The sequence below is a fragment of the Pezoporus flaviventris genome, unplaced genomic scaffold (genome assembly GCF_033815535.1).
Source record: "Pezoporus flaviventris isolate CSIRO_AGI_PZ_B2104156 unplaced genomic scaffold, CSIRO_AGI_Pfla_v1 ptg000100l, whole genome shotgun sequence".
Taxonomy (NCBI): domain Eukaryota; kingdom Metazoa; phylum Chordata; class Aves; order Psittaciformes; family Psittacidae; genus Pezoporus; species Pezoporus flaviventris.
Window position 1 is genome coordinate 3,472,154 of NW_026892648.1, and position 25,284 is coordinate 3,497,437.

Here is a 25,284-nt window from a genome sequence, read left to right on the forward strand (position 1 = left end):
GGGTCTGGCTTGGTCTAAAAGGGGTCAGGGGACAGGCCCCCGCCTCCCCAGGCTGCTCCTTCCCTCCCGTGCCCAGCAGATCTCAGCCCCTCGGAGGGGTTTAACACAGCCCCAGCGCAGCAGTCGCACCCGGCTGCTGGCAGCTCGCCCCCTCTTGCACAGCATCCACATACCCATTCACCCTCCCCATCCCCAGTCACCCTCATGATCCCTGCCCCAAGCCCTGCGCTGCCGGGGGGCCTCATCTGTCACCGACAGGATGGGGGGAAGAAGAGCACAGCACCTCTGACCCTCAGCACAAGCCTCCTCTGGGCTCCCAGCAACAATAAATACTAATAAATACAAACTCCTTCCACACTTCCTGCTCCCAATCCCGGTACCAGCGTGGGCAGCCTAACCCGGAGCCCCCCAGCAAAACTCTTCACTCCCCCCACAGCTACAGCCAAGTGTCCAAGGTGGGAGCAGCACTGCCAGAAGGGCTTGGGCATGTCCCTGGAATGCCAGGGCTGCTCCGCAAGCCTGGTTGGTAACGCCAGCCCTGCTGCAGGGCACGGTGTCCGCACTGCTTGGAAGCACAGCGGCACTTGGGGCGGGTGATCCTTCAAGGCAGTGCTTGCTTGCTGGCCCTTCACTCATCACTGCCCGAAGTGCTGGGCTGGAGGCTCCCCAGCGGCCCTGGAGGGTGCAGAAGGTCAGGCCCGGGGTGAGTAGCAGGGGTTCCTCGGCATCTCCGTGAAGGATTTCAGCTCATAGGGGATGCCCGAGTCAACCTCGATCGACTTGCGGGAGAAAAGCAGCCGTATGTCGTCATGAAGGTAGATCTTCCCCGACTTGGAGCTGTGAAACCTGCATGGAGACAAGAACAGGGACGTCAGGACACCGGGCACGAGCAGGACAGCTTCGGTGGGAGGCACAATCCCCTCACCTCCTTTAACCCCTGGTCAAGGTGACCATGCTCCAGTTGTGTTCAGAGGGACAGAGACACCCTTGGGCAGGGTCCCTGCTGCTCCCCAGGTCCAGGGGAGGGTCTCAGGCTGCCATCCCCCTTGCTTTGAGCTGCAGGCTTTGTGGAGACAGGGACATACGGGTGAGGAGCCATAGGGTGACTGTGGGGCAGGCACACATCCCTCCATGCACCTACCTCAGGTGCATCAGGTAGCACAGGACCCTGCGCGGTGGGCTGGAGCCTGATGGGTCCCTGGGGGCCATGGTGGCCCCTTCTTCCTCTCCCACGGGCACCAGGAAGATGCGGTGGCGTAGGAAGGTCATGTGGTTGGCAGGCATGTCCTGGAAGTCGTATGTCACCAAGAACATCTTCACCACAGTCTTGTTGGGGTTAAATAAGGTCTGGGGGCAAAGGGGTAGGGAGTGAGATTGGGAAGGATATAGGGATGGAGCCATAGGGCATGGATGGGGTATCTGGGGCCAGCACCAGCACCAAGGGTCCAGAGAGCCCTGCACCAGCCCCAGAGGGCATAGCCTGAGCCCACAGATCAGTCCTTTCCACCCACCTCCACTCCTGTGATCCCATCACATTCCATCCCCACTGCAGAAGACCCTGTCCCTCCTCACCATCTTCCTTCTTCCCTGCATCTCCCATCACCTTGTCTCCCTGCCAGCACACGAGGGACCCCACGCTCACCTCTGTTGTACTGTCTAGGTGACCATATATCGTAGAATCACAGATTGGTTTGGGTTGGAAGGGGCTTAAAGCTCATCCAGTTCCAACCCCTGCCATGGGCAGGGACACCTTCCACTAGAGCAGGTTGCTCCAAGCCCCTATGTCCAACCTGGCCTTGAACACTGCCAGGGATGGGGCAGCCACAGGCTCTCTGGGCAACCTGTGTCAAGGCCTTAGCACCCTCACAGGAAAGAATTTCTTCCTTATATCTAACCTAAATCTCCTGTGTCAGTTTAAAGCCATTTCCCCTTGTGCTATTACTAGAACATTCCTCTCTAAAAAGTCCCTCTCCAGATTTCTTGTAGGCAGACTACCACCTCTGCACAAGCTTTCTGACTGCTGCCCTGCCAAACAATGTGATGGAGTATATCCACCCGGGGGGGAAGCAGAGCCCAACCATTGCCCTCCCCACTGCCATGAAGAGGAGAGGGGAGAGAGGAGAGAGAAAAAGAAAGGGGAGAGGAGAGGAGAAGAGAAGAGAGAGGAGGGAAGAAGAAAGAGGAGAGACAAGAGAAGAAAGGAGAGGAGAGGGGAGTGAGGAGGCCAGGGAAGGACTCACCACTTGGATGGTTCCAGCTTTGGGGACACTGTAACCCTTCTTTCCCAAGGCCTCCAAGTCAATCACTCCCTGGGGCAAAAGGAACAGCATGTGAGAGAGAGAGAAACCTCACTGGGAGCCCAGCATGGGGCTAAGAGCTCCCCTTGCTAGGAACACCTGGCACAGGGCAGCAAGGATGCCCATCTCAGCCCCTCTTCAAACCAGAGGACGAACAAGCAGCAATACAGAGGTTATGGAGAAGCAACAGCCATGACACAGCTGGGCAGCAGCCTGCCTGTTACTATGCCTGCATGTCCCGGTTTTAGCTGTAACAGGGTTTTTTTATCCTTCCAGTAGCTGGTGTAGGGCTGTGTTTTGGCTTCAGTCTGAGAAAAACACCACCGATAACACACGGATGTTTTGGTTGTTGCCAAGTAGTGTTTATTCTGATTGAGGACTTTTCAGTCTCTCATGCACTGCCGGTGCTGTAAGCAGCCAGGAGGCAGTAGAGACAGACACCCAACCCAAAGCAGCCAAAGGGGTATTCCATACCACAGCTCATCATGCCCAGTATAGAAACTGGGGGGAGTCACCCAAAGGGCAGATCGCTGCTCGGGTTGGGATGGGTATCGTTCAGTGGATGGTGAGCAATTGTATTGGGCATCACTTGTGTTTATTGGGTTTTTTCCTTTCCCCTTTTAGTTTTATATTCTCTCCCCTCGTTATTTTCTTCTATTATTATTATTATCATTATTATTATCATAATCATTAGTAGTACTAGTAGTTTTACATTATACCTTAATTACTGGACTGTTCTTATCTCAACCCGTGGGGTTTACATTCTTTCAATTCTCCTCCCCATTCCACCCAGAAGTGGGAGGGAAGAAGGGGGAGCAAGTGAGTGCCTGCATGGTTCCGAGTTACCATCTGGGTTTAAACTACGACACTGCAAGGGGTTCCCTCTTCTCTCCCTCTTTGCTCTTGTGGGTTAAGCACCGCTCCCAGCACAGTGGCGATCTTCTCAGGCAGGGGGTTGCTTGAGCCACGCTATCCAGAGAGGCACATCCCCAGGATGCATGGTGCCCGGGTACAGCCCTCACTCACCTCCCCCGTGGTCCCAGCCCTCCCCTGTGTGCATACCAGGAAAGGCGAAGGCGCGCTGTGTTCGGAGACATCGAAGTAGGTGACATCAACAGGCAGCGTGGCGTGCTGGGGGCAGTAGGAGCCGCTGGCGCCAATCTCTGCTGTGAACCCCTCGATCCTCCCTGACGGTGCAAAGCGCCCTTTCAGGATGGACTCCTGAGAGAGGAAGGGGATGTTAGGGACCTTCAAACACCAGCCCTGCCCCTCGCCTCGAAGCTGCAGGTGAGATCACCCCTGTCCCCGCTGCAACCACAACTCTGCTTGCTCTCATGTGTCCAGACACTACCTGTAAGGCACCCTGGCTGCTTCCTCTGACACAAAGCCATCCATCTCACGCAGAGAAGCAGGAAGAGCAGCAGCTGTCTCAGCAGGGTCCAGGTACCCTTTATTTCACTTTATTTCAATTATCAAACTGTTCTTATCTGAACTCACAGGTTTTACCTTCCTATAATCCTCCTCCCCATCCCACCCTGCGAGGGAGAGGGGAGTGAGAAGTGAGCGAGTGGCTGCATGGTGCTCAGTTGCCACTGGCCTTAAAACACAACAAGGCTTTGGGGACACTCAGCCCAGCCCCACACCAGGGCTCTGGTCAGGTTCAGCCTCTCATGCCCATCACCAGCCCAGCCTGGAGCCCCTGGATGGGTGCTGTTACCTCAAAGTTGCCAAGCAGAGCATGGCTGATGGTGGTGGTGGCCCAGGGTGCTGAGGAGGACCTGGTGCCCCTCCGGAGGCTGCTCCGGAGATGTCGCCTTTGAAACAGGAGAGAACATTTGTGTCGGACTGGAGAGCTGCCCATGTCCCTGGAGATCCTTCTCCACATCCCCAGTCCCTTTCTTTGGTGGAGGTTGAACACACCTTCCTACCCCTCAGGAGCAGAGGAAACTCCCCACCGCCCCATAGCCTGAACCTCCCATGGGGCTGCAGGGTGCTGGGGTGTCTGAGCATCCCGAGCCCCCATGTCCATCCCACAGGGCTGCCAGGACACTCACGATTTGAGCCGCAGCTCGCTCTTCAGCCTCCTCCCGACTGCAGTACAGCCCACAGAGCTCTGGAGGGGGCACAGAAGTGAGAATCACATTAGGGCAGCAACCAGGGACTGACCCTGGGAGGTGCCATCAACCCTTGCCTTGCCTCATAGCTCCAGGAGGATGAGACAGGCTCTCATCCATGGGGAGCTGTCACTGGCCTCCGCAGGGGTGGGGTGTCTGGTGGAGACATGCGGCTGCCCAAACCCCAGAGTGGCTCTGCTGGGGATGAAGGTGTTGGTACCCAAGCTGAGGGTGCATCACACAACTCCTACCTTGCAAAGCAGGTCTTGGGACCAGCCCCATTGACAAGACACCCCCATAAGAGCCATGCAGTGACACCCCTTGTACCTCCCAGGGAATGGTAACACATACAATGAAGCTCCCTGACCAGCCCACGAACAGCCCTGTCCCCTGGAGATTCATGCGAAGTAGTGCCACCAGGCAGAGAGTCGTGCTGCCCACCCCAGACTCCTACAGCTTTAGGGTGTGGGGCCAGAGCCACACTGCAGCCTCCTTTTAAAGACATCCCCTTTTCAGGGGTTTTCCCTTCTGGAAGCCACACAAAGGGCAGCAGAACACAAAGGGATGATGGCGCTGGCTGGCATGACCAGGCAGGAAAACTGAGGGAAGTTGCTGGAGGGCAGTGGTGGAGGCAGCAGGGCTGGGGGACGGGCACCACAAAGAGCACATGGTCAGGGATGGAGCTGTGTCCCATGGATGGCGTATCCCAGCTCCAAGCCAGGGAAGCTCTGCTGTTGGGCCCTCGAGGGGTGCCAGCACTGTGGGATGCCCCAGGGAAAGAGAGGAGTGTGCCAGCTCTGGCATAAGACTGCTGCAGCCTCAGCCAGCAGCACACAGTGAGGGCAAGAAGCTGGTCAGGATGGGTGGGTAAGCAGGGAGGAATCAAAGGCAGCTCCTTGGCTGCCAGGCTGGTTGCAAACCTCTGGAGTCTGCCCTGTTTCTGAGAGCTGGTGGCACCACGGGGGTATGCCACGTGCATCCCAGAACCACAGGAAAGACAGTGGTGTCTCTGCACACAGCACTGGGGCTCACACTCCTTGGTCAGAGCATGTCCAATCCCGCTCCCTGCCACCAAACCCTTGTCCTGATGGATATCATGGCCAGGGACCAAAGCCATCCCACACCTCTGCCTTCTCCCTCATCACATAGACAGAGGACAGCCACTCCTCCCAAGCCTTCTGGTAAGTATAGCTTAACACGAAGCTGTCAATACTCAGTGTGGCCCCATGCCATGTGTCCATGTGTCCCGGGGGTTCATGTCCTGCCCGAGCAAGGTTCTCCAGGCTAAAGAGCTGGTTGCAAGCAGAGGATGCAGCAACTCCAAGGCGTCAGAAGGTGATGATAACCTACAGAGTGTGTGTGAGCTGCCCTGCTCACACCAGTGCTGCAGCACTGGGACACACAGGGAATGGTGCCACAGTGACCCACACTGCTATGTATGCTAAGCTCTGGGTGTCCTCAGGTCATTCCCTGCATCCCGCCCATGAGCGATGCTCACCTTGGCCGTGGGAAGCAGGTGATTCCAGAAAGGAGCCCCCTTGGCATCAGTGCTGCGGCAGGCTGTGGGCACAGGATGGCACAGCAGGACCCTCTTCTTCCTTACTGGTGGGGACAGGCTCTCATCCTCGGAGCAGGAGTCGGCCACAACCTCACCAGCGGGCAGCAGCTTCCTCTTGGCCGGGCAGCTGCTGGCACTGAGCTGGCTGCTCCCACAGGGTGTCTTGTCCAGGGAGCCCAGGTTGCTGGGCTCAGGGCTGAGCACTGTCTGTGGAGCTGCCGGCTCCTTGCACCCATTGGGCACTGCTGACCATCCCTCTCCTCCACTAGCCCTGCTGCTGTGTGCCGGACTGCTCCCCAACTTCTCTTCCTTCCCACCAGAGTCCAGCTGTGCTGTGTGTGCAATATTGTGCAAATCAAGGTGAAGCAAGCTGTGGCCACTTGCCCGCTCTCCATTCTGCCCATAGTCTATGGGCTGATCCCCAGAAGAGACAGGGCAACTGTCTCTTGTGTGCAAAGTACTGCAAGCAATGTGCTGGGGCCAGGAGGAAGAGGAGACGTCCTGCAACTTGTCCTCTCCGCTGGCCTTGGGGCTGTGGATAGGGCTGCTCTCACACCGGTGCTCCACTACCCGCAGCCCGCTGTGGGAGAAGTGCTGTGCAGAGCCGCACAGGGAGAGCTCCTCCACCAACAGACCGTCCTCAAAGGTATCATCATCATCCAGGGAAGCCTGCCCAGGGTCCACATCGCATTTGCCATCCACCCCTCCAACACCCCATTGAGTTCGTTTGGGGTCTCGCCCTCCCTCTGTAGTTCGCTGCTCGGGATATCCCCTTTTGACAGCCGTCCGGCTGCCTGCCCGCTGCTCTGCGCTCCCTGAGGAGCTGGAGAGATGCGAGAAGATGGAGACCTGATAAACCTTCTGGCGCTTGATCTCTGTCTCGTTGTACCCCATGAGGATGCTGCGGTGGGTGCAGTGCTGCGAGGAAGCCTCCAAGGGTGCCTCTCCATTGGGCTGGGACAGGCTGGGGTCTGCGCTGTGCTCCGGGGGCAGGGACGTCTCCGCGTGGATGTGCCGCATGGAGCCTCACTTGCCTGGACTCCGAGCGGAGCCGGAGTCACAACAGCCCATGCAGTAGCAGAAAGGAGACTGTAAAGTGCCACAGGACAGGGTATGAGGACAGGGGGTGGGAGTTGGACCTCCCCTCACTCAGGATGCCTGGGTGAGCCCTCCACTATGGGATACACTGCAGCACAGCATCTGGAAAGAGAGAGCAGGAGAATGGGAGTCAGCCTCGGATATTGTGCTCATCTTGGCTTTTGGTAACGAGGGACCTACTGTGGCACAGACAGGTCCTCATACAGCCTCACTGAGACCTCCCTCTGCCAGGAAGAGAAGAGGAACCATGCTGCTGTGGCTCTCCAGGGAGCCCTGCAGCGTCACCCATCTGCAGGATCAGCAATTCCTCCCCAGCCTGGGCACATAGAGGAGGCTGGAGACTATGGGGGACAAGTCTGGACAAGTGGGGAGAAGGAAGCCTGCCCTCTGCCAGGGACATGCTTGCACTGTTCCAGAGAGCAGGAGTCAGGCAAGTCAGACCAGTCCCAGGGGCTCCGGCCTCTAATCACCCCTTTGGGCAACAGCAACAAGATCTCCCCCTGCTCACCAAGAAGACCTGTCCTGGCCACAAGAGCTGAACTAGGCAGGGCTGTACCCCCTGTACAGAGTGCAGGAACCTGGCATAACATCACAGTTATCTCCTGCCCCTCCACCACCTCAGTCAGCATCTGGGTGGTACCAGGGGCTGCAGAACCCACCATAGGCTCCTGCCCTAAGGGTCTGACCTCCCTCATGAGGCATAGCCCCTCACTTCTGATTTTCAGCCCAGTTTGAGAGCTGTGAGGATCCTGACCACGAGTTTTTCTGGCATGTTAAGTACTGAAATGGCTGCAGGAGCTGAGGAGATGCTGCACAAATCACTGCAGACCAAGGAGCTCCAGACAAACTGACAAACTGCCCGTGGCAGCTCTGCCCTTTGTCCACACAGCTTTGCCTGCTCTTGTGGAGCAAAGGCTTAGGGGCGGGTGAGCAACAGGGAAATCAGCTCTCTGAGTGGGTCAAGGCTATCTGGTTCAGGCTGTGCATGGTATTTTGGCTCTACCTTGATGGGGATGGGAAAGTGGCAGGCCAGGCTGGATATAGATTCTTGAAGGGAGGGTGCAAAGAAGATACAGCCAGTTTTTTTCTAGTCATGTCCAGTGATGGGACCAGAGGCAGAAGGTGCTGGAACACAGGAGGTTCTGTCTGAATATCAGGAAACATTCTTTTTATTGTGAGGGTGACCAAACACTCAACAGGCTACCGAGAGAGGCTGTGGAATCTCCATCCTTGGGAACTCCAGCTCTAGGTTCATAAGACAAGAGGGATGTGGAGCTGTTGGAGTGAGTCCAGAGGAGGTCATGGAGATACTGCGAGGGCTGGAGCAGCTCTGCTCTGGAGCCAGGCTGAGAGAGCTGGGCTGGGTCAGCCTGGAGAAGAGAAGGCTCCTGAAGGGGAGACCTTAGAGCAGCTCAAGTGCCTAAAGTGGCTACAGGAAACCTGGAGAGCGGCCTGGGACAAGGGCCTGTAGGGGCAGGACAAAGGGGAATGGCTTTAACCTGACAGAGGGGAGATTGAGGTGATTCATTAGGAAAAAATTCTTCTAAGAACTTAGGAATTTAAGAAGTTCTTTTCACCACCCTCACTTCTTAGGAAGAAGAGGGTGCTGAAGCGCTGGCACAGGTTGCCCAGAGAAGCTGTGTCTGCCCCATCCCTGGCAGTGTTCAAGGCCAGGTTGGACACAGGGGCTTGGAGCAACCTGCTCTAGTGGAAGGTGTCCCTGCCTCTGACAGTGGGCTGGAACTGGATGACCTTTAAGTCCCTTCCAACACAAACCAGTCTGTGATTCTATGAGACATTCAAAAGCTGTCTGGACATGGTCCTGTGCAATGGCTCTGGGTGCGCTTGCTTGAGCAGAGGGACCAGATCACCTCCAGATATCCCCTCCGTGTAACCCCCCAGTGCAGCCTGTCCTGGCTGCCCCACACTCACCTCTCTGCAGCAGAACCCCAGGTTGCTCCGGATTAACTTCCCTGTCCCGCAGGGGGTGGCTGTTGGCACAATTAGCTGAAGACACCAGCCAGCCAGGCACCCCCCAGAAGCGGCGTGGCTGCCGTGGAATGGCTCCCACCATCACGGTGTGCCTCTGAACTGCCACACTGTCCTCTCCAGCTCTTCGGTTTCCACAGTGGCTCTGAGGGAAGGAAAGCAGGAGATGCAGGGCTGGGGTGGTTCAGATACTTTCCAGAAGGGCAAGAGGGTGATGCCTGTTTGCAGGGTCACACGGACAAAGAAGGCAGCACTGAGGCTCAGTCTCTCCCAGCATCCCAAACCCAAAGGGCACATACATCTTGGCCATCTCAGGCAGTGCTATCACCTTGATTTCCATTTAAGCCACAAATACTTTGAGCTAAGCTGTGAAACCTCATACCTGGCTCATGTTTTACATCCCTTTTGCATGCCTTCCTGTATGAAACACTGTGCATATGAACAGATCCCTGCTCTAGCAACCAGTTCATGCCTTGCTCCCCAAGACACTGCAGATCACCAGCAACCTCTGGGCCTCCAGCTAGCTGCTGGTCTCATGTCCACCTCCTGCCTCCTGCACACACAACATCAAAGGGCGCCTTCTGGCCCTACAAACAAGAAGAGCTTTGCAAATGTTTTCTTCCAGTTTGAGATCCCTGGCAGGGAAGGCAGGAACCAGGAGCTTGACAGCCCTGAGCCATGATGGCCCCCCACCAGCTTCCTCAGCACAAAGACAGAAGTCCTTTCATGTGCACAGCACTCACCTGCTCAGATGTGTCCTTGATGCACAACAGAGATTTGCAGATTCAACACAGCTCCCCTGCAGTCATAATCCACCAGCACCGCAGCTTTGATGTCTGGAAGAAGGCAAGGAGGAGAGTCAGCTCGGGCAGCAGGTTGTGGTGCAACACCCTCAGGGTAGGCAGAAGTCCTCAGGCACTCCATGCTCAGCCCCTCTGTCACAGGGGCAGCCCATGAGCTTTGATGGCCCAGGAACCTCCATGTGAAAGAGGAAATGCTGCCCATCCTGGGGACTGTGCCCTCCCTTCCCATGCAGCCTCAGTGTGGGGCTCACTGTAGCAGCCATCCAGAGCCAAGCCACCGTGTGTCCCCCTGGGCATCCCACCCCAGCATCAAGCACTGCTCAAGGCTGGAAACAGCACGGCCAGGCAGATGATCAAAATCCGTGAAGGGATGCTTAAAGGCACCGATCACCCAAGTGCAGCCCCTTTCTGGTACCATGCTCCAGTTCTGCATCCCATCATCCTGCAGGTGTGAAGACAGCTTCAGCAGGGTCACTCAGTGTGCTCACTGCCTGACTTCGCCTGCCCCAGGAAATGGGCTGTTCTTTCATTACATTTCCAATAGGATTTGTAATCATCAGACAGGCATGCTCAAAGTCAGCCAGCCCAAAAGGCATAATCAGCACTGCTGGTGTCATGGCTTAAACCCAGCTGGTAACTCAGAACTATGCATCCTCCCCTTTCCTCCCTCCCACTTTGGGTGGGATGGCAAAGAGAATTGAAAGAATGTAAACATGACAGGTTGAGATAAGAACAGTTCAGTAACTAAAGTATAATGTAAAACTACTAATACTAATAACGATAAGGGAAATAACAAGGGGAGAGAATATAAAACTAAAAGGGGAAAGGATAAAAACCAATAAACAGCAGCGATTCACAATACAACCTCTCACCACCCACCAACTGATATCCAGTCCAACCCGAGCAGTGATCTGGGCCTTCTGAGTGACTCTCCCCAGTTTCTATACTGTGCATGACATGCTGTGGTATGGAATACCCCTTCGGATAACTGGGGTCAGGTGTCCTGTCTCTGCTCCCTCCTGGCTTCCCCTCCTCCCTGGCAGAGCATGAGACTGAAAAGTCCTTGATCGGGGTAAACATTACTGAGGAACAACTGAAAACATCGGTGTTATCAGCGTTGTTCCCAGGCTGAAACCAAAACAGCCCTGCACCAGCTACTGGAAGGAGAATAATACCTGTTACGGCTGAACCCAGGACAGATGGGAAAGGCACTGCTGGTGACCAACCACAACAGAAACACAATACACCAGCTCCCGAGGAGCACTTGCAGCAGGGGAAATCAACACCGTAAACCTCTGGTCCGAAACCTCAGCAAAAACCCTTTGTAAAAGATTGGCTGCTCATGGCACCCTACACGGGGCCTGCACCAGGGCAGGCAGAAAAGCAACTGAGTGCCTGAATGGGCAGATACCAAGGTGGTAACAGGCTGTACTCTGCCTGCCTGGAAGGCTCCTGCTTCCCTCCTCTATCCCTTGGAGAGACTGGTACTGCATTTGCATGGCACAGTCAACCACTGGGAAGCAACATCAGCACCGGCAGCAAGAGTCAGCAGAGTGCAGCAGGAGAAAGCCACATCCTTCCTGTGCGTGTCTCTGCTGGGACAAGTAAGCAGTTTCACCTGCATTCTTTGTCCCTCCCATGTCCCTCTGCAGCCACAGACCTTTGCTCTCAAGCAGCAGCAGCCTTTCAGGAAAATGGGTCCATGAGGAGGGGCTGAGGCACTATAAATCCATCCCAGCTGACACCTCAACACTGGTCACCAGGTGATGCTAGCACTAGGCAGCAGTGCGCTAACCTGGCACAAGGGGCTGCACCATACCGTGCCAGCCCAGCAGGAATCACACAGCTAAGAAGGAGAGGGGCAGTCATTATAAGAGGGCAAATAATCACCCTTGGTGCAAGCAGAGCACAAGGCAAGAGAAGAGGCAATAGAAGCTGCTGGAAACAGACTGTCTGGAGGATAAATCGCAGCTCTGCTGGTTCTATCTGAACCCAAGGAGAAGGAAGGAAATCTAACCAGCGCAAGTGCAAACCCAGAAGCTTCCTGGCACAGGCTAAGAGCAGAGCTTGAGAAGTTCCAGCAGGCAGAAAGTTTCTATCACAACCCTGAAGAACAGCAGCACTAGCAGCAATGCTGCCACCAGAGAAGGGTTTCACCATAGCATGAGAGACCAGGTATATCAACACGAGGAGAGACACAGACATATGAAACTGGGGACTACCTCCAGCACCATGCCTAGAAGAGGTGGTAATCCTGCAGAGAAGCTGGTTAGAGAGATGCTCAAGGAACAAACTGTGCCTGAAGGGAAAGGTGACCCACGTGGACGTGGGTCTGGCAACGTCTGCGATTCAGGTTGGAGAGGAAGAAGCTCACACTTGCTGGGATTGAGAGAGGGAGGGAGGATGAAGAGGGAAGGAGCATCCCTGCCCCACTCAAGCGCAAGTGCTGCTCTTTGGGGGTCCTCAGGAGGCCCCCTGCAGTGCCAGATTTATGCAGCCACAAAGCCTCGCTCAGTGCTGGCTCCTGTGCTGACAATGGAGAGGAAGACGAAGATGGGGCAAGAGGCAGTGCCCATGTCAGGAGTGTGAGCTCCTATAAACCACCAGAGACAGCTTCTACAGAGACAGACCCAACACCTCCCTCTGCCCTTTAGCACCCATGCCCATATTGCGAGGCGCTGCTTTTGCCCTTCCTCCCATCCCACGGGAGGGGATACCCATGGGGTGCAGAAGCCCCTGGGGGCCCTCTCCACAGGGTACCTTGGTTGGTCTCCAGGCTGCCGCAGGCTCCTGAGGGGCTGAGGTCTGCCCAGCAATGCTAATGCCTCCCAGCCCCACGCTCAGGTGCCGCAGGGACTGAGCCCTTCCGCTTGGTTGAGCCTGGATAACACAATGAAACCTCTCCCGGGAGCTCGGGGAGCAGGAGCGGAGCTCCCGGGCTGGGGACTCACCCCTGCTCCATCTGATGCCTCACGTCTTGGCACGGATCAGCTCCGCACACCTTGCCCCGGTGCCCCACGTGCCGGCGGCGATGCTGACAATAGCCCGCGGCTGGGAACGGGGGCTCGCAGGGTCTGCAGGCAGATCCTGCTATTGAACAGACACCTGTGTATGGCTTTTCCCCACGTCCAACCCGCCTTCCGCGCCAGCCAAGCCTCCCCTCCATGCACCGCTGCCCCTCTTGCCAGGAAACCACAAAGAATGAAAAGCAGCTTAAAATGCAGCATGACAATCGGGCAGCTCTTCCAAAGCAGGCAGCAGCCCCCTGCCCACCCAGCACCAGAGCAGGATCAAACCTCAAGCGATACAGCCCTCGGCTGCCCAGCTCCAGCCTTCGAGCCCAGGAAACCTGCAGCAGGCAGGGCAGGGAAATCCCATTCAGCAGCCGCTCACGGAGAGGATAGCCCAGGTTGAGGACAGACCTTTGTTTCTGCCTGCCTGTCTCGCTCGCTGGCTGCTGGAAGAGGAAGAGAGGGGCGGTGGGGGACAGTGAGCAAAGATAACACCCCTAGGAGGGCTGTCACAGCCCACGTTAATCACTTGGAATTCCAGCCAGCACAGACCCGGGCGCCGCAAATATGGGCAGCAAATGGAGATGCTCAAAGCCCTGAAATAATTGGATCCTTTCACAAGAGCCGAGCCCAGAATCCAGCACAGGAATTCAGTCCCCGCTGGAAGTCGAGAGATCAAACACACCGAGAGGCAGGCGCAGCACAAGCAATCCTCAGCCACCGCCGGCTCCGGCTCCGCAGCCCCTGTCTCTGCTCTAATCTCAGGTATCTCCTCAGCAGGGAGCAAGGGCGAGCTGGGCACCGGCCCCTTCCCACCCAACTTACTCCACTTGTGGCAAGGTGCAGAAACGCTGCCAGCGCAAGAGAGGGGTTGTGAGGAGGAAAGCGGTGACCTCGAACGAAGCCTCGCTCGACCGGAGGAACAGCCCCTGGAAAGGAGACCCCTGAAGATGCCTAGTGGGCTCTGAGCCCTGCGAGGGAGATGCCGGTCCCGGCAGGACTGCCAGCCCGCATCACGCTCCCGGCGAGGCGCACTTACGGCACACGGAGAGGCTCCTGCTTGCAGCCTCAACGGCAATGAAAAGGCACAGAGGCTTCTGCCAGAAAACAAAGAGGCAGCGGCAGAGCTGGGGGTGGGGAAAACTCCGCTGCCCAAGAGGATCCCTGCAGAGGCAGCAGGATGCTGCTGGGCTCCACTGTGGCTATTCAGCCCGAGGTGGTACCCGCTTGCCCTGTGCAGGGAGCCCGGAGGGTGGGCCAGCCCCGCTTCCCTCCCCTGGGTAGTGCCGGGTGGGAAGTGCGGGAGGACACAAGCCAGGCCCAGGACAACAGCTGGCCACACATTCCTCCAGGCTGGCTCTGCTTCATGGAAAGCTGTGTGTTTGCCCCTCGGGGTATCTGCTGCTGACACCACTGCTCCCGGGGGAAGGAGCACTGAGCCCGCAAGGCTTTGCCACCAGGGAAAGCCATGGACGCCAGTGGCGTGGTCCTTGCAAGTGGTACTGTGGCCTCAGCATCACCCCGGAGCAACAAAGAACATGCACAGAGTGAAGTAAGCTCCCGGCCACCCAGGGACAGGGATGTGTCAGCCAGCTCCATTCCCGTCCTCCCGTCCCTCCCCAGGGGCAGTGTCCTCAGGGACACAGACCTTGGGCACTGGGTGAGGGCACAGAGCAGCTGCTTTGCTCCAGACCTTGGTGGCAACTGCCACCCATGGAAAGTTTTCCACCGCTGGTGATTACAGCCACGTGCCTGTGCAGCCAGTCACAGGGTGAACGTGAGAAGGCAAACAGGTCCTGGCAGAGGGGCAGGGACCACTTCTCCTCTGTGCTTGCACAATGCCTGGGGGCTCTGGACACAACCAAGGCACCAATGCACATCATTTTCTGAGTTCAATATGGACATCTGTCTGAGGGAGCCACGCTCCAGGTCTAAGTAGGACTAGACCCCCACCACACTGAGTGATGTAGTATTAACAGTCCCTTTCATCTGATCTCCCCAGGGGAGTGATGCCCTGGGGTTGGTGTCTGAATCAGAAGCCCTGTGAACCCTACACTAACTGGTTTAACTCAACACCAATGGAAAGGCAATCACTTGCTGGTAACTCCCCTCCCATAAGCTCCCTGTGCCAGGCCATACTATGTGGGAAGTGTGAACAGCCCAGCCAGCTCTCCATCATTATGAGCCAGTTACAGAAGTATCAGTCTCTGACAGGGAGCTCCAGCAGCCAAGGTGATGCTGTGCAAGCCAAGAGAAGACAGCACAGCAATCAGCGAGTGATGAGACACCTTTTGCTCCCACCTCTGCTGTCTTCTCTCCAGTCACCACCACAAACAACCACAGCCATCCACAGCCCCAGCTTTCCTCCTTACCAAGACAACTCTTTCTGTACCCTGACCCTGTAGCTATCCACACTGCCCGATCCCAGATGCACAATACTTCACCTTCCCCACATCCTTCACAGGGCAACTGGGCTTTGCATCCTCCTATTTGTTCCCATCCCATCCCCGGGCAGCTCTGCCAGCCCAATCCTCCTAGCACACACCACACTAACAAGTCCCTGATGCCCATCTGGAAGAGCCCACAGCAGTGTCACCTTTCCATACCTCCCAAAATGGTCACCAGGGCACCGCAGAGCAGTGGAGAAGGTCCCAAGGATGTTGCATTCCCCAGTCACCTCTGGGCACAGACTCCAAAGCCATGGATGGGAAGAAGGAGCAGGTGAAGTGCCTGCAGTGGGGAGGGCAGCAAGGATTGTGCTTGCAGCATCTGCCCCATGGGAACTGCCTGTCCCCACCGCAACCCCTCTTGCGATATGCTTCCTTTTACCATAAAAGCCCTCCAAGGGAGGTGCCTGGCCACAGGCATCAGGCCTCGGGCTTGGTGTTACCAAGCTGCAGCCTGCAGATAAGGCTGCAGCTGTGGGGACACTCAGCATCTTTTCCATTCCCTGTGGTAGACATCTGTGTGTCACAGATGGAGGAGATACCACACACACACACACACACACAGAGCCATACTCATCCACCCAACTCTTCCTTTCCCAGCAGCAATTTAGAGAGGCTCAAGCACAGGCCAGAATGGTGACAAGGGCTGGGCGGGGATTCGGGCCAGAAGGATGAGGCTTTGTCCATCTTTGAGCGTACAGAGCTGCGGGATGCTGCCGGGAAGGGGGATTTCCAGCATTAATTCAGTCCCTGTGCCTTGTCTTGTAAATGGAAAGTCCCTCCTTCCCATGGGACTGAAGGTGAGAGAGGAACATCCTACTGGCATTAGCAAAAGAATGTCACAGCTGTCATGCAAGCATACTGTTACCCATAACAGAGGCAAATATATGAGTGCACAAGCCCCTTTGAAAGGGAACAAGGGGGTCGAAGGGACTGGCATGTCTGACTGTAAGCATATCCATACACAGGGCATTGGGAGACATAGTTTGGCTCCTATTTCATCCCATGAAATTGGCAAAACTCCCGGTCCACATGCCCTGAACCACCTGCAGTGTCCCCACCAACAGCAGAGCCCTCTGCCCAGTGCGTTCACCATGGCTGCCAATGAGCAACGCACACAGCTAGGGATGCCCTCCAGACGGAAGGGGGAACCCGCCTGGCACTGTATGCTTCATGGATATGGAGGAAGCAAAGGCTCAGTGGGTGCTTCAAGTCAAGAGAAGGCTGGAGAGGCCGTGTCCTCAGGGCTATCTGGTGCGTGCAGCCTGCAGGGAATACAGAGCACCAGGGCACCGGCATATCAGCATCCTGGTCTTCACAGAAGCAATAGCGGACAGGGACAGGCTCCAAAGGCAGATGCATCCCCAGACAACCTGAACATGAGCCCCATGCTGGTGCCTGCAAGAGGTGAAAGCCTCCATGGAAGCACTGCGCGCTGCCACTGTGCAGCCCCTGCTTTGCTGTGCTGCATCTGCAGGAGCACACAAAGCTCAGAAACATCAGAAAACAGCTTAACTACAGCAAATGGGTCCAAAACACCTTAAGCCTTGGTGGCAGATGTGCTGCTGGGGACAGAGGTGTCCCCTGAGACCCAGTCTTCTTAGGGAGACACCTGAGAGCTCTCCATGGACTGTCGGGAATCAGCTCATCCTGGACACAAAGGGATGCTGCTGTTTCCACCTTTGCTGCTGCAAACAGACCCCAGGGGCTTCTCGGTTCAGACCACCAGCCTCTGCTGCTCTTGATGTGTTCAGGTGGTGTAACAGGGATATCCAAGCGACACAAGACTGCCAAGAGCATCATGGGGTAATGAGTGGACTGTCAAGGAAGGGAGAACACATAGGACTTGGAGCGAGACAGCGGCCCAGCATCAATGAAAACCAAAGGAAAGGCTAAGAGGAACAACTTTGGAAGGGATTTGGAGACTAACACAAGCTCATGGGAATGTCCTAGACCTTGAAAACCCACATAAAAGCATCTGGGGAGCCTGGACATCGTCCCAGCCTCTGACAGATGGGGAGGCAGACGCAGCTACTGCTGCAGGTCAGCTCTACCCAGGCACCATGGCTACACACAGCCCCTTTGCTCTGGTTTATTACTCTCACACACAGGATGGGGCGAACACTAAACCCCTTTTGAGCACTCACACACCAGACACAGGCTTCTGCAACATCAGGCAGCAGGGTCAAAGCTCGGAGACACAATAAACTGCTGCCCAAAGATTTTTCCTGAAGACAAGGCTGCAGCAGCCAGCCTTGCAGGACGGGATCAGGAAAAGAGCAGCCATGAGAATAAAAGGCTGGCAAAGAAACAGAAAATACCGTGAGCAAATAACTCTTTCCAGACACCCTTTTGGGCGCATTTCAACCTCCATGTGCTCAGGATGGTCAGGCAGCTGGAGCTTTTAGAAAGGCTACTGGTGACTGCCCCTGCAATCACCACTGTCTCCGGGACAGACAAGGGGAAGATAAACTTGCAGCCCCTCCAGCCGGAGGGCTGGGGCCAGAGTCGTCCCCAGCATCCCAACAGCACCAGCACCCCTGTACTGATCACAGCTCTGCACTGCCAGCAGAACAGGGCGAGTGGTTTACACCCCGAGCTTCACTGCCAACTGGCTCTTTGTGCTCACACAGGGTGGGAACAACGGAGAGATGGGTGCTGCAGCTCTCTTTGATTTGAGAGCTTATTAGTTCAACTAAAGGAAGAGTCAAAGAAAAGGGGCATGTACTACAAAGCGATCCAGAGGCTCTGGTCCTAAGAAGAGAAGAATACCTGTGCTTGATATAACTGGAACATTTTTCTTTCCTTGCTTTCATTCTGCAGATTTTATTTAGGCAATTTAAAATAAAGCTTGCCTTCTTTCAGGTGATATTTGATTTCCATCCTACTCGATGCTTGCCTGAATAGACTCATAGTACATCTAAACTTTCTCTCTCAATCAAAGAGCTGGGGAGTGCTGCTAAGGCAGTGCCTCCATCTCCTGGCACTGCTAATACCACATGGATGAGATGAACCAAGCGAGGAGAAGGGACTGCTGAGTCCAACATCAGAAGTTACATCACCAAGCACCCCAAGAACTACAGAACTTGGGAATAACAATGGTGGGAAGGGACATCAGGGGGTTTGGTCCCAGGGCCAAGCTCAAGCAGGTTGCTTAAGGTTTGCCTTTGCCAAGGGCTGAGTGTCTCCAAATGTGGACACTGCCTCCTTTCTCTGGGCTCTGCTCCAGAGCCCAACTGCCCTTTGGGGAAATATTTGTCCTAATATCTAATTGCAATTTCCCTTCTGTGCCATTAATGCTCATCCTGTGCCTGGGTGATTCCCAGGAGAGCTCAGCTCCAGCTTCTCTCCAAACCCACAGCCACTGGCAGCAGTGAGAGCCCCCTTTGCTGCCTTCCCTTTCCCAGGCTGCTTGAACCCACTGCTCTCAGGCTCTGCCTGCTGCAGTACATCAGAAGCCACATGGCAGAGCATCTCTGGAGGCTGCTGGAGCCTCTCAGTCTCCATCCTGCCCAGCCAAGGGTGCCAGCAGGGCAAATAGGAGGTACCTGCATGCAGCAGGCACTTGCACACCTTGGGGATGTTGGATATAAAGACTCACCTCAATACTGAGAGCAGTGGGGGCTGGTTTTTGAGTGTTTGATCCTTGCCCTGGCTAGTAGCAATAGCAAACCTGCAACAAACATAGGTTATCCTGAGCTGGGATATCCCAAATACCTGCTCCGAGAAGTTTGGTCCTAAATACAGAGAGCTTTGGCTTCAGTGCTGTGGTATCTCCATCACGCCCACCAGTGACCTGTCCTCAGCAGTGATAAGCAGGACCATCAGCAGCCAAACTCTGAAGAGATCAACTGAGCTAAATGGAAACTGAACAGTCCAGGGACAAAGATCCACCCCATGCACCGGTGGCTGGGATACCTGGTCACTGCACTGCTCCCTTCTGCTCCTTGGTCCCTCCTGCGAAGGCCTCAGCATCAAGGATGCCCCAGCCCACCCTAGGACAGCAACGTAGCCATCGCTGGAGATGTCTCTTCTCCCAAGTAATAAGTGATAGGACAAGAGGTAATGGTCTCAAGCTGAGCCAGGAGAGGTTTAAACAGGATATTAGGAATGATTTCTTTACCAAGTGAGTGCTCAGGCATTGGAACAGGCTGTCCAGGGCAGTGCTGGAGTCACTATCCCTGGAGGTGTTCACAAATGGTGTAGATGAGGCCCTCGGTGACACGGTTTAGTCTTAGCAGTCCCAGGGAACGAGTTGAAAATGATCTTGAAAGTCTTTTCCAACCTGGTTGATTCCACGCGGGCAAGGCACATGTTTGGCACACGGCTGAGTCAGATCCCAGCCCATTCCCAAGCCACGGGCATTGCTTCAACACACTACATCCTCTGGCTTCCCCAGCTCTCCTCCGTCCCCTACTCCATCGCTTGGAGACCCAGCACTCTCCAGGCCCCATCCCTGGGCCAGCACATGCCTTCTGCTTCCCGCTGACTCATCGCCTCGCTTCACACCCTCCTCCTGCCTGACTCACCCCACCGCTGCCTCAGCCCTGGGCATGCACACGTGTGCCGCTGCGTGCGCCCTGGGCCGTGCCACACGCTCTGCAGGGCAGCAAACGGAGCAGGGAGCCCGTGACAGAGGCTCAGTGCCTCCTGCAGCACACACAGACACACAGACACACACACAGACCCACAGACACAGCCACGCTGGCTCTGGTCCACTGCGGGAGCCGGGGCACGCTGGGAGCACTGCCCTGTGCCAGCGCTGCCGAGATAAGGAGCGATGCTGGAGGAGGGCTTCCTCCGAGCCTGACTTCCAGGCAAGCCCGTGTGCTTTATCAGCACATAACCCTCCCGCTGTGGGAGGGTTACCCGGTGCTGCCGCAGCCTGGATCCACACCACTAACCAGCCTTTGGGTACAGCCAAACATGCCCCATGGGGCTGTGCCGCTTCCCAGTCTGACTGGGAGCTTCCTGGAGGACAGAAAGGGTTTTCTTCTAACCACGGCTATGGTGGGTATCAGCTGGTGCCACTGCACATGCAGCGCTCTCCTGCGTTCAGCTGTGACTGCTATTTTTTCTCCTTCCAGTAGCTGGTGCAGGGCTGTGGTTTGGTTTCAATCTGGGAACAACGCTGGTAACACACGGATGTTTCAGTTGTTGCTCAGTAATGTTTACTCTGAACAAGGACTTTTCAGACTCTGATGCTCTGCCAGTGACACCAGAAGCCAGGAGGAAGCAGAGACGGGACACCTGACCCAAACTAGCCAAAGAGTATTCCATACCACAGCACACCATGTCCAGTATAGAAACTGGGGAGGGTCACCTGGAAGGGTCAGATCACTGCTCGGGTCGTGCTAGGTACTGGTCAGCAGGTGGTGAGCAATTGTATTGTGAATCACTGCTGTTTATTGTTTTTTTTCCCCCTTCCCTTTTTAGTTTCATATTTTCTCTGTTTGTGATTTCCCTTATAATTACCATTATTGTTAGTAGTAGTTTTACATTATACCTTAGTTACTGGGCTGTTCTTATCTCAATCCGTGGGGTTTACATTCTTTCCATTCTCCTCCCCATCCCACCCGAATCTGAGGGAGAAGAAGGGAGGATAAGTGCGTAGCTGCATGGTTCTGGGTTACCAGCTGGGCTTAAGCCATGACAAGGGCCCACAGGCTTGTACAGTCCAGTTCCTGGATATGGCTTGTACAAGCCACACACACAATACCATGCACACACATCCTCCGCAGGCTGCTTCCTGATAGCAGTGCCCCTAATTCTAGGAGCTGAAGCCCAAGCAGGCTTCACCCCACATCCTTTCCCTCCACCTCTCCCCCAGCATCACAGGACCACAGCAGCAGAGGCGACAAGAGGCGGATGGCACACTGCAGCCACGCCGGAGCCCATTGAGAGCTGCAGCACACACCTCCCAGCCGGCGAGCAGCTCCGCGTACCACAGCACATCCATCTGTGTCAAGGAACACACGAGAGCGCCGGCGCACACACAAGACACCAGCCTGTGCAGCACACCCGGTCACGGACCTCTGCCTCTGCCTGTCGTAGCTGTAGGATCCGTTTCCCATTGACTACAGGAGGAAATCACTCGGGATCAGACACAGGCTCTTTTCTCACTCTTTCCTCTCCACATCCCACGTGTCACAGTCACGCTGACAAGGGGTGGTTATGGTCCCTTCCAATCCCTTCCACCCAGGAGCACTTGGCCAGCTGCAGCGTTTTGCCTACACATGGAACTGTTCACACAAAGCTTTCTGGTGCTGCAACAGGACAAGTCACTCAACCAGCGCATCTCCAGCAGGGTCACACAGCTCCAGCTGGGTCAGGAGGCCCTGACATCCAGGAATTAAAGCCAGACTAACTGTCCTTTAGCCAGGGAGGAGGAACAATGTTTTGGGCTGGGCTATCATGCATTAAAAGGGACAAAACCCAATTTTCTGCCAAAGCTCAGGACTACACGTCAGAACTGGTGATTCTTAATGGATTTTTACATTCCTGACCCTCACCATGTACAAACAGAGCCTTTCTCCCTTCTCGGGGCAAAGAAAACAACAGTTCCCCTGCACACCACCCTCCTCTCTTGGGATTCCTCAGTCCCTGGGGTCCTTCTAAGGAGGCTGGAGGATGGGGTTCCATAGTGCTCAATGTATGAGACAGACCAATTTGAGACAGACCATGATGATTTCCTTCCAGCCCCCCATTTGTGACTAACAGAGGGGTAACACCCCATCTGCAACACCCAGAAGAGCAGAGAAGAGACAGCAAGATGCTCTTGCTTCTGACACCTCTCTCACACCAAGGAAATCCCTTGCAACTGCCTTTGGTTTCCCTTCTGCAGCGCAGCGGGCTAAGAAGAGTGGCAGAGCACCCCTTCAAAGTACAGTGACTAGACCTTGCTGCCTTGAAACAGCAGGTTTCAGGTCAGCAGGCTGGGACCTGTCAGCAGAGAGGAGTTTACTCACCCACCTTTACGTTAGTCGCATGCTTCTGCAGCACACATGATGCCAGAAGATGGGGCTGAAAGAGAGGATTTTGGGCAACAGCAGGTGAGGAAGTTCAGGCTTTCTCAATGTCAACGCTAAGCAGCAAGAAGTACACAAAGTTGATCCTTGTGCTGAAATGGTTCCTGGTTACAAGAACAGGCACACAGAGCACGAATCTGAGAACAGGCCATCTACAAAGGTGAGCAGAAGATGATATGGTCTCTGGGAGCCCTGAAGCCTCTCCCTGGGCTCTCCTCACAGCAGCTCTGTGCTCCCTACAGCTCTCCCTTGGTGCTTGAAAAGTAGAGCAGCCTCCAGGCTGCTAAGTCAGGTGGTGGATGAGTGGCCCTCATGGAGTATTCCCTGGGATCAGCTCTCACCTCCTAGACGGAGCCCAACGAAGCATCAGCCTTTTGCCCCAAAAATCACATCCAAGGTCGTATGATCCAACATAAAGACCAGATGTGGAATTTCTTTACATGAAACGGGGGAGCTCCATCATCCTGTGCCAGGGAATGGAGCTGAAAGGCCAAGTGCCAAGTTTTAAGGACTAAACCGCCTTTTCTGGTCGGTAACACAAATCCAAGTTGGCTAAAATTGGAAAGCCCACCGTGTGCTTCACAGCTGGTGCTCATCCTTCCTGCAGGCTGGAAGCCCTTATTGTTCCACAGCCCTGATCAGCTCCCCGCCCTCAGCAAGGGGATGCTCTTGTTGACTCAGCACATCCTGCAGCCCTTCATACACGTCCTGGGTGGGCCGGCCGGCTGGCTCGTGCCATCCGAAGCTGAAGATGGAAACGGGCTGTGTCCTCTTCCCACCTTGCTGTGGGAAGGGAAACAGATGTTTCTGCCATCCATCCCTTCCCTGGCTTCTATTGCTGGACCCTCGCACGGCACCCTGAATAGATGACATGAAGCAGAGGGGCTATAATGGGGCTTTACTCCTTGAGTACATGTGAGAAATACGGTTTTAGCTTGGGCAGGCATTGAAAAGTCAACTTCCCTCTTCTGTCCAGGCAAAATGTGCCTGCAGGCACCCAGAGCTGTCTCCTCTGTCTCCATTTTGGAGAGGTCATCCCTTCCAGGCATTGCCTTTTACTCTCTGCAGCCTCCATCTGCCCAGATCTGGTGGGAGAGGCCCAAGAGCTGCGTACAAGAGTGATGCTGCGAATTCACATGCCATGTGTGAGGGCAGCTGCAAATGCTATATGGAGGGGGAAAACAAAACCAACCCACCCCAAAGTCCCAGGGCAGAAGGCCTGCACAAAGCCAGCAGTCCTGGCCTCCTGGCTCCCAGCCTTGTGTTCACCACTCATTCATCTCAGGATACAATTCCAGTTTTCACTCTGCTCCTAAAGCTCCCCATGAAGTTGTTCTCACTGAGTTTCACAATTTCTTTTCTCCCTCTTCCAGCAGCGACCTCAACCACTGCTGCCTCTCAGCAAAAGGGTCTCCATGACCTTTGTAATTCAACACACTGGGAAAGGCTCAATCCATTCCCTCTATTCCCAGCCCAAAGCAGACCTTAAAAGCCCTCTTTGTTCCTGCTACAAACCCTATCCCACAACTGTGGCTTAACCCTTAGGGCACTGCCTCAAATAAAGACTGCTTCAGACAAGCAAGGCGGGTTGCAGCATCCATGGGAAGCTGGACCTACAAAAGAGCTGTGCTGACAGTCTGCTAGTGGCTTGCAGGACACACGGGATACACACAATGGGCAGCACGGGGTGATGCTCTGACCGTCCTCATCATCAGTACAAACTAGTACCAACATGTGCATGTGGGGACCGTGTGCCCCACACTGCTGCAGACACATGGGTTGAGCTCACAGTGTTTTATAGCCTGCTGGTTTTACTCTGCCTGCCTTCAGTTCAGCAGGTTTATTGCAAAGCAGGCTCCATGCAGGCAGATTTGGGGCTGCAAGGAAGGAATGGGATTGAGGAAAGAAGCAGATAGGATCAGGAAATCCTCTGCTCCTGTCCTCAGCTACAGCCACTGCTCCATGGCCAAAGCAGAGACAGCGAGGGATGCCATGCTGTCACCTCTGCAGCCTGCACATAGGTAAGTGTGGTGACAGCACTCCGGATTCTTGCTTTGTCTGAGACAAGCCCAGACCCATATCCTGAGCAGCAGCCCATAAATCACACGAGGGAGGAAGCAGTGCCATGGACTTATCATGATCATATGCCCTGCACATGGGAATGCAGAGGGGATGGAAGGTGCAGCTAGCCCTCCTTCCCCTAGCATGATCCCTGGCACAGGAGAAAGCGGTCTGCAGCCAGGACTGTTCTGTGGCACCCCAAAATGATGGAACAGAGCTGCCCTGCAGCACCCTGAAACACAGCTCCACAGCAGACAGAGCAGGCTCACACTGCTGCACCCCAAAACACCACCTCTGTAGACAGGATGGGACAGGGCTGCTCTGCAGCACCCCAAAATGCCATTTCCTACCAGCTGCTGTAACTTCCCCTATGCCCCTTTCCGGTCCTGCTCCACCCCAGGCCACAGGGAAACTGAGTCACAGTGAAAGGACAGAGAGCAGGGAGGCAGCACCCAGCACAGCATGGGGAGTAGGGCGAGGATGGTATTGACACCTCTAAAACCCCAGCGATGGGGAGAGATAAGGATACCCACATGCCCCACATTAATCAGCTACGTGAATTACAAGCCTCCTGTGTTCCCACCTCCCTTGAAGCAGAAGCTGGCCCCATTCTGCTGCTGGCCATTCGGACTGCATCCAGCTCTGCTGGGCTACAACTGGTCCCATGGACTGACTCGCATGCTCCCTGGAGCCAGAGAGAATGGGAACATGCAGGGCTCTGCACCAATGCATGTAACTTAGCATGGCTCAGAGCAAGGTATGGCACATAGGAACAAAAAGCCCCAAACCAAACCCAAACAAGTTAAAGACCCAGACAGAGCATTATAAACCAGAAGAGTGTCCTGGATCCCAAAAGGCTGGTAGGGGACTGGACGCTC

General features: G+C 55.3%; 1 protein-coding gene across 10 annotated transcripts in view; it reads right to left on the reverse strand.

The window, feature by feature from the left end:
- Positions 1 to 190: 190 nt before the first annotated feature.
- Positions 191 to 25,284, reverse strand: part of ATOSB (atos homolog B) — a 39,305-nt gene continuing 14,211 nt past the window's right edge. For 4 of the 10 annotated variants that reach the window (XM_061477280.1, XM_061477285.1, XM_061477287.1 and 1 more), the window contains 9 exons: positions 9,800 to 9,892; positions 9,000 to 9,274; positions 5,910 to 7,169; positions 4,352 to 4,410; positions 4,015 to 4,111; positions 3,360 to 3,518; positions 2,241 to 2,309; positions 1,142 to 1,347; positions 191 to 846 (listed from right to left, as the gene is read on the reverse strand). In XM_061477280.1, coding sequence (XP_061333264.1) covers positions 693 to 846; positions 1,142 to 1,347; positions 2,241 to 2,309; positions 3,360 to 3,518; positions 4,015 to 4,111; positions 4,352 to 4,410; positions 5,910 to 6,989 — 1,824 coding nt within the window. In that variant the 5' untranslated portion in view covers positions 6,990 to 7,169; positions 9,000 to 9,274; positions 9,800 to 9,892 and the 3' untranslated portion in view covers positions 191 to 692. Of the gene's footprint in view, positions 847 to 1,141; positions 1,348 to 2,240; positions 2,310 to 3,359; positions 3,519 to 4,014; positions 4,112 to 4,351; positions 4,411 to 5,909; positions 7,170 to 8,999; positions 9,275 to 9,799; positions 10,503 to 12,619; positions 13,654 to 13,695; positions 15,451 to 15,476; positions 16,668 to 22,289; positions 22,521 to 25,284 lie in introns of those variants that run through there. The other 6 variants (XM_061477283.1, XM_061477282.1, XM_061477288.1 and 3 more) reach the window with 6 other exon arrangements.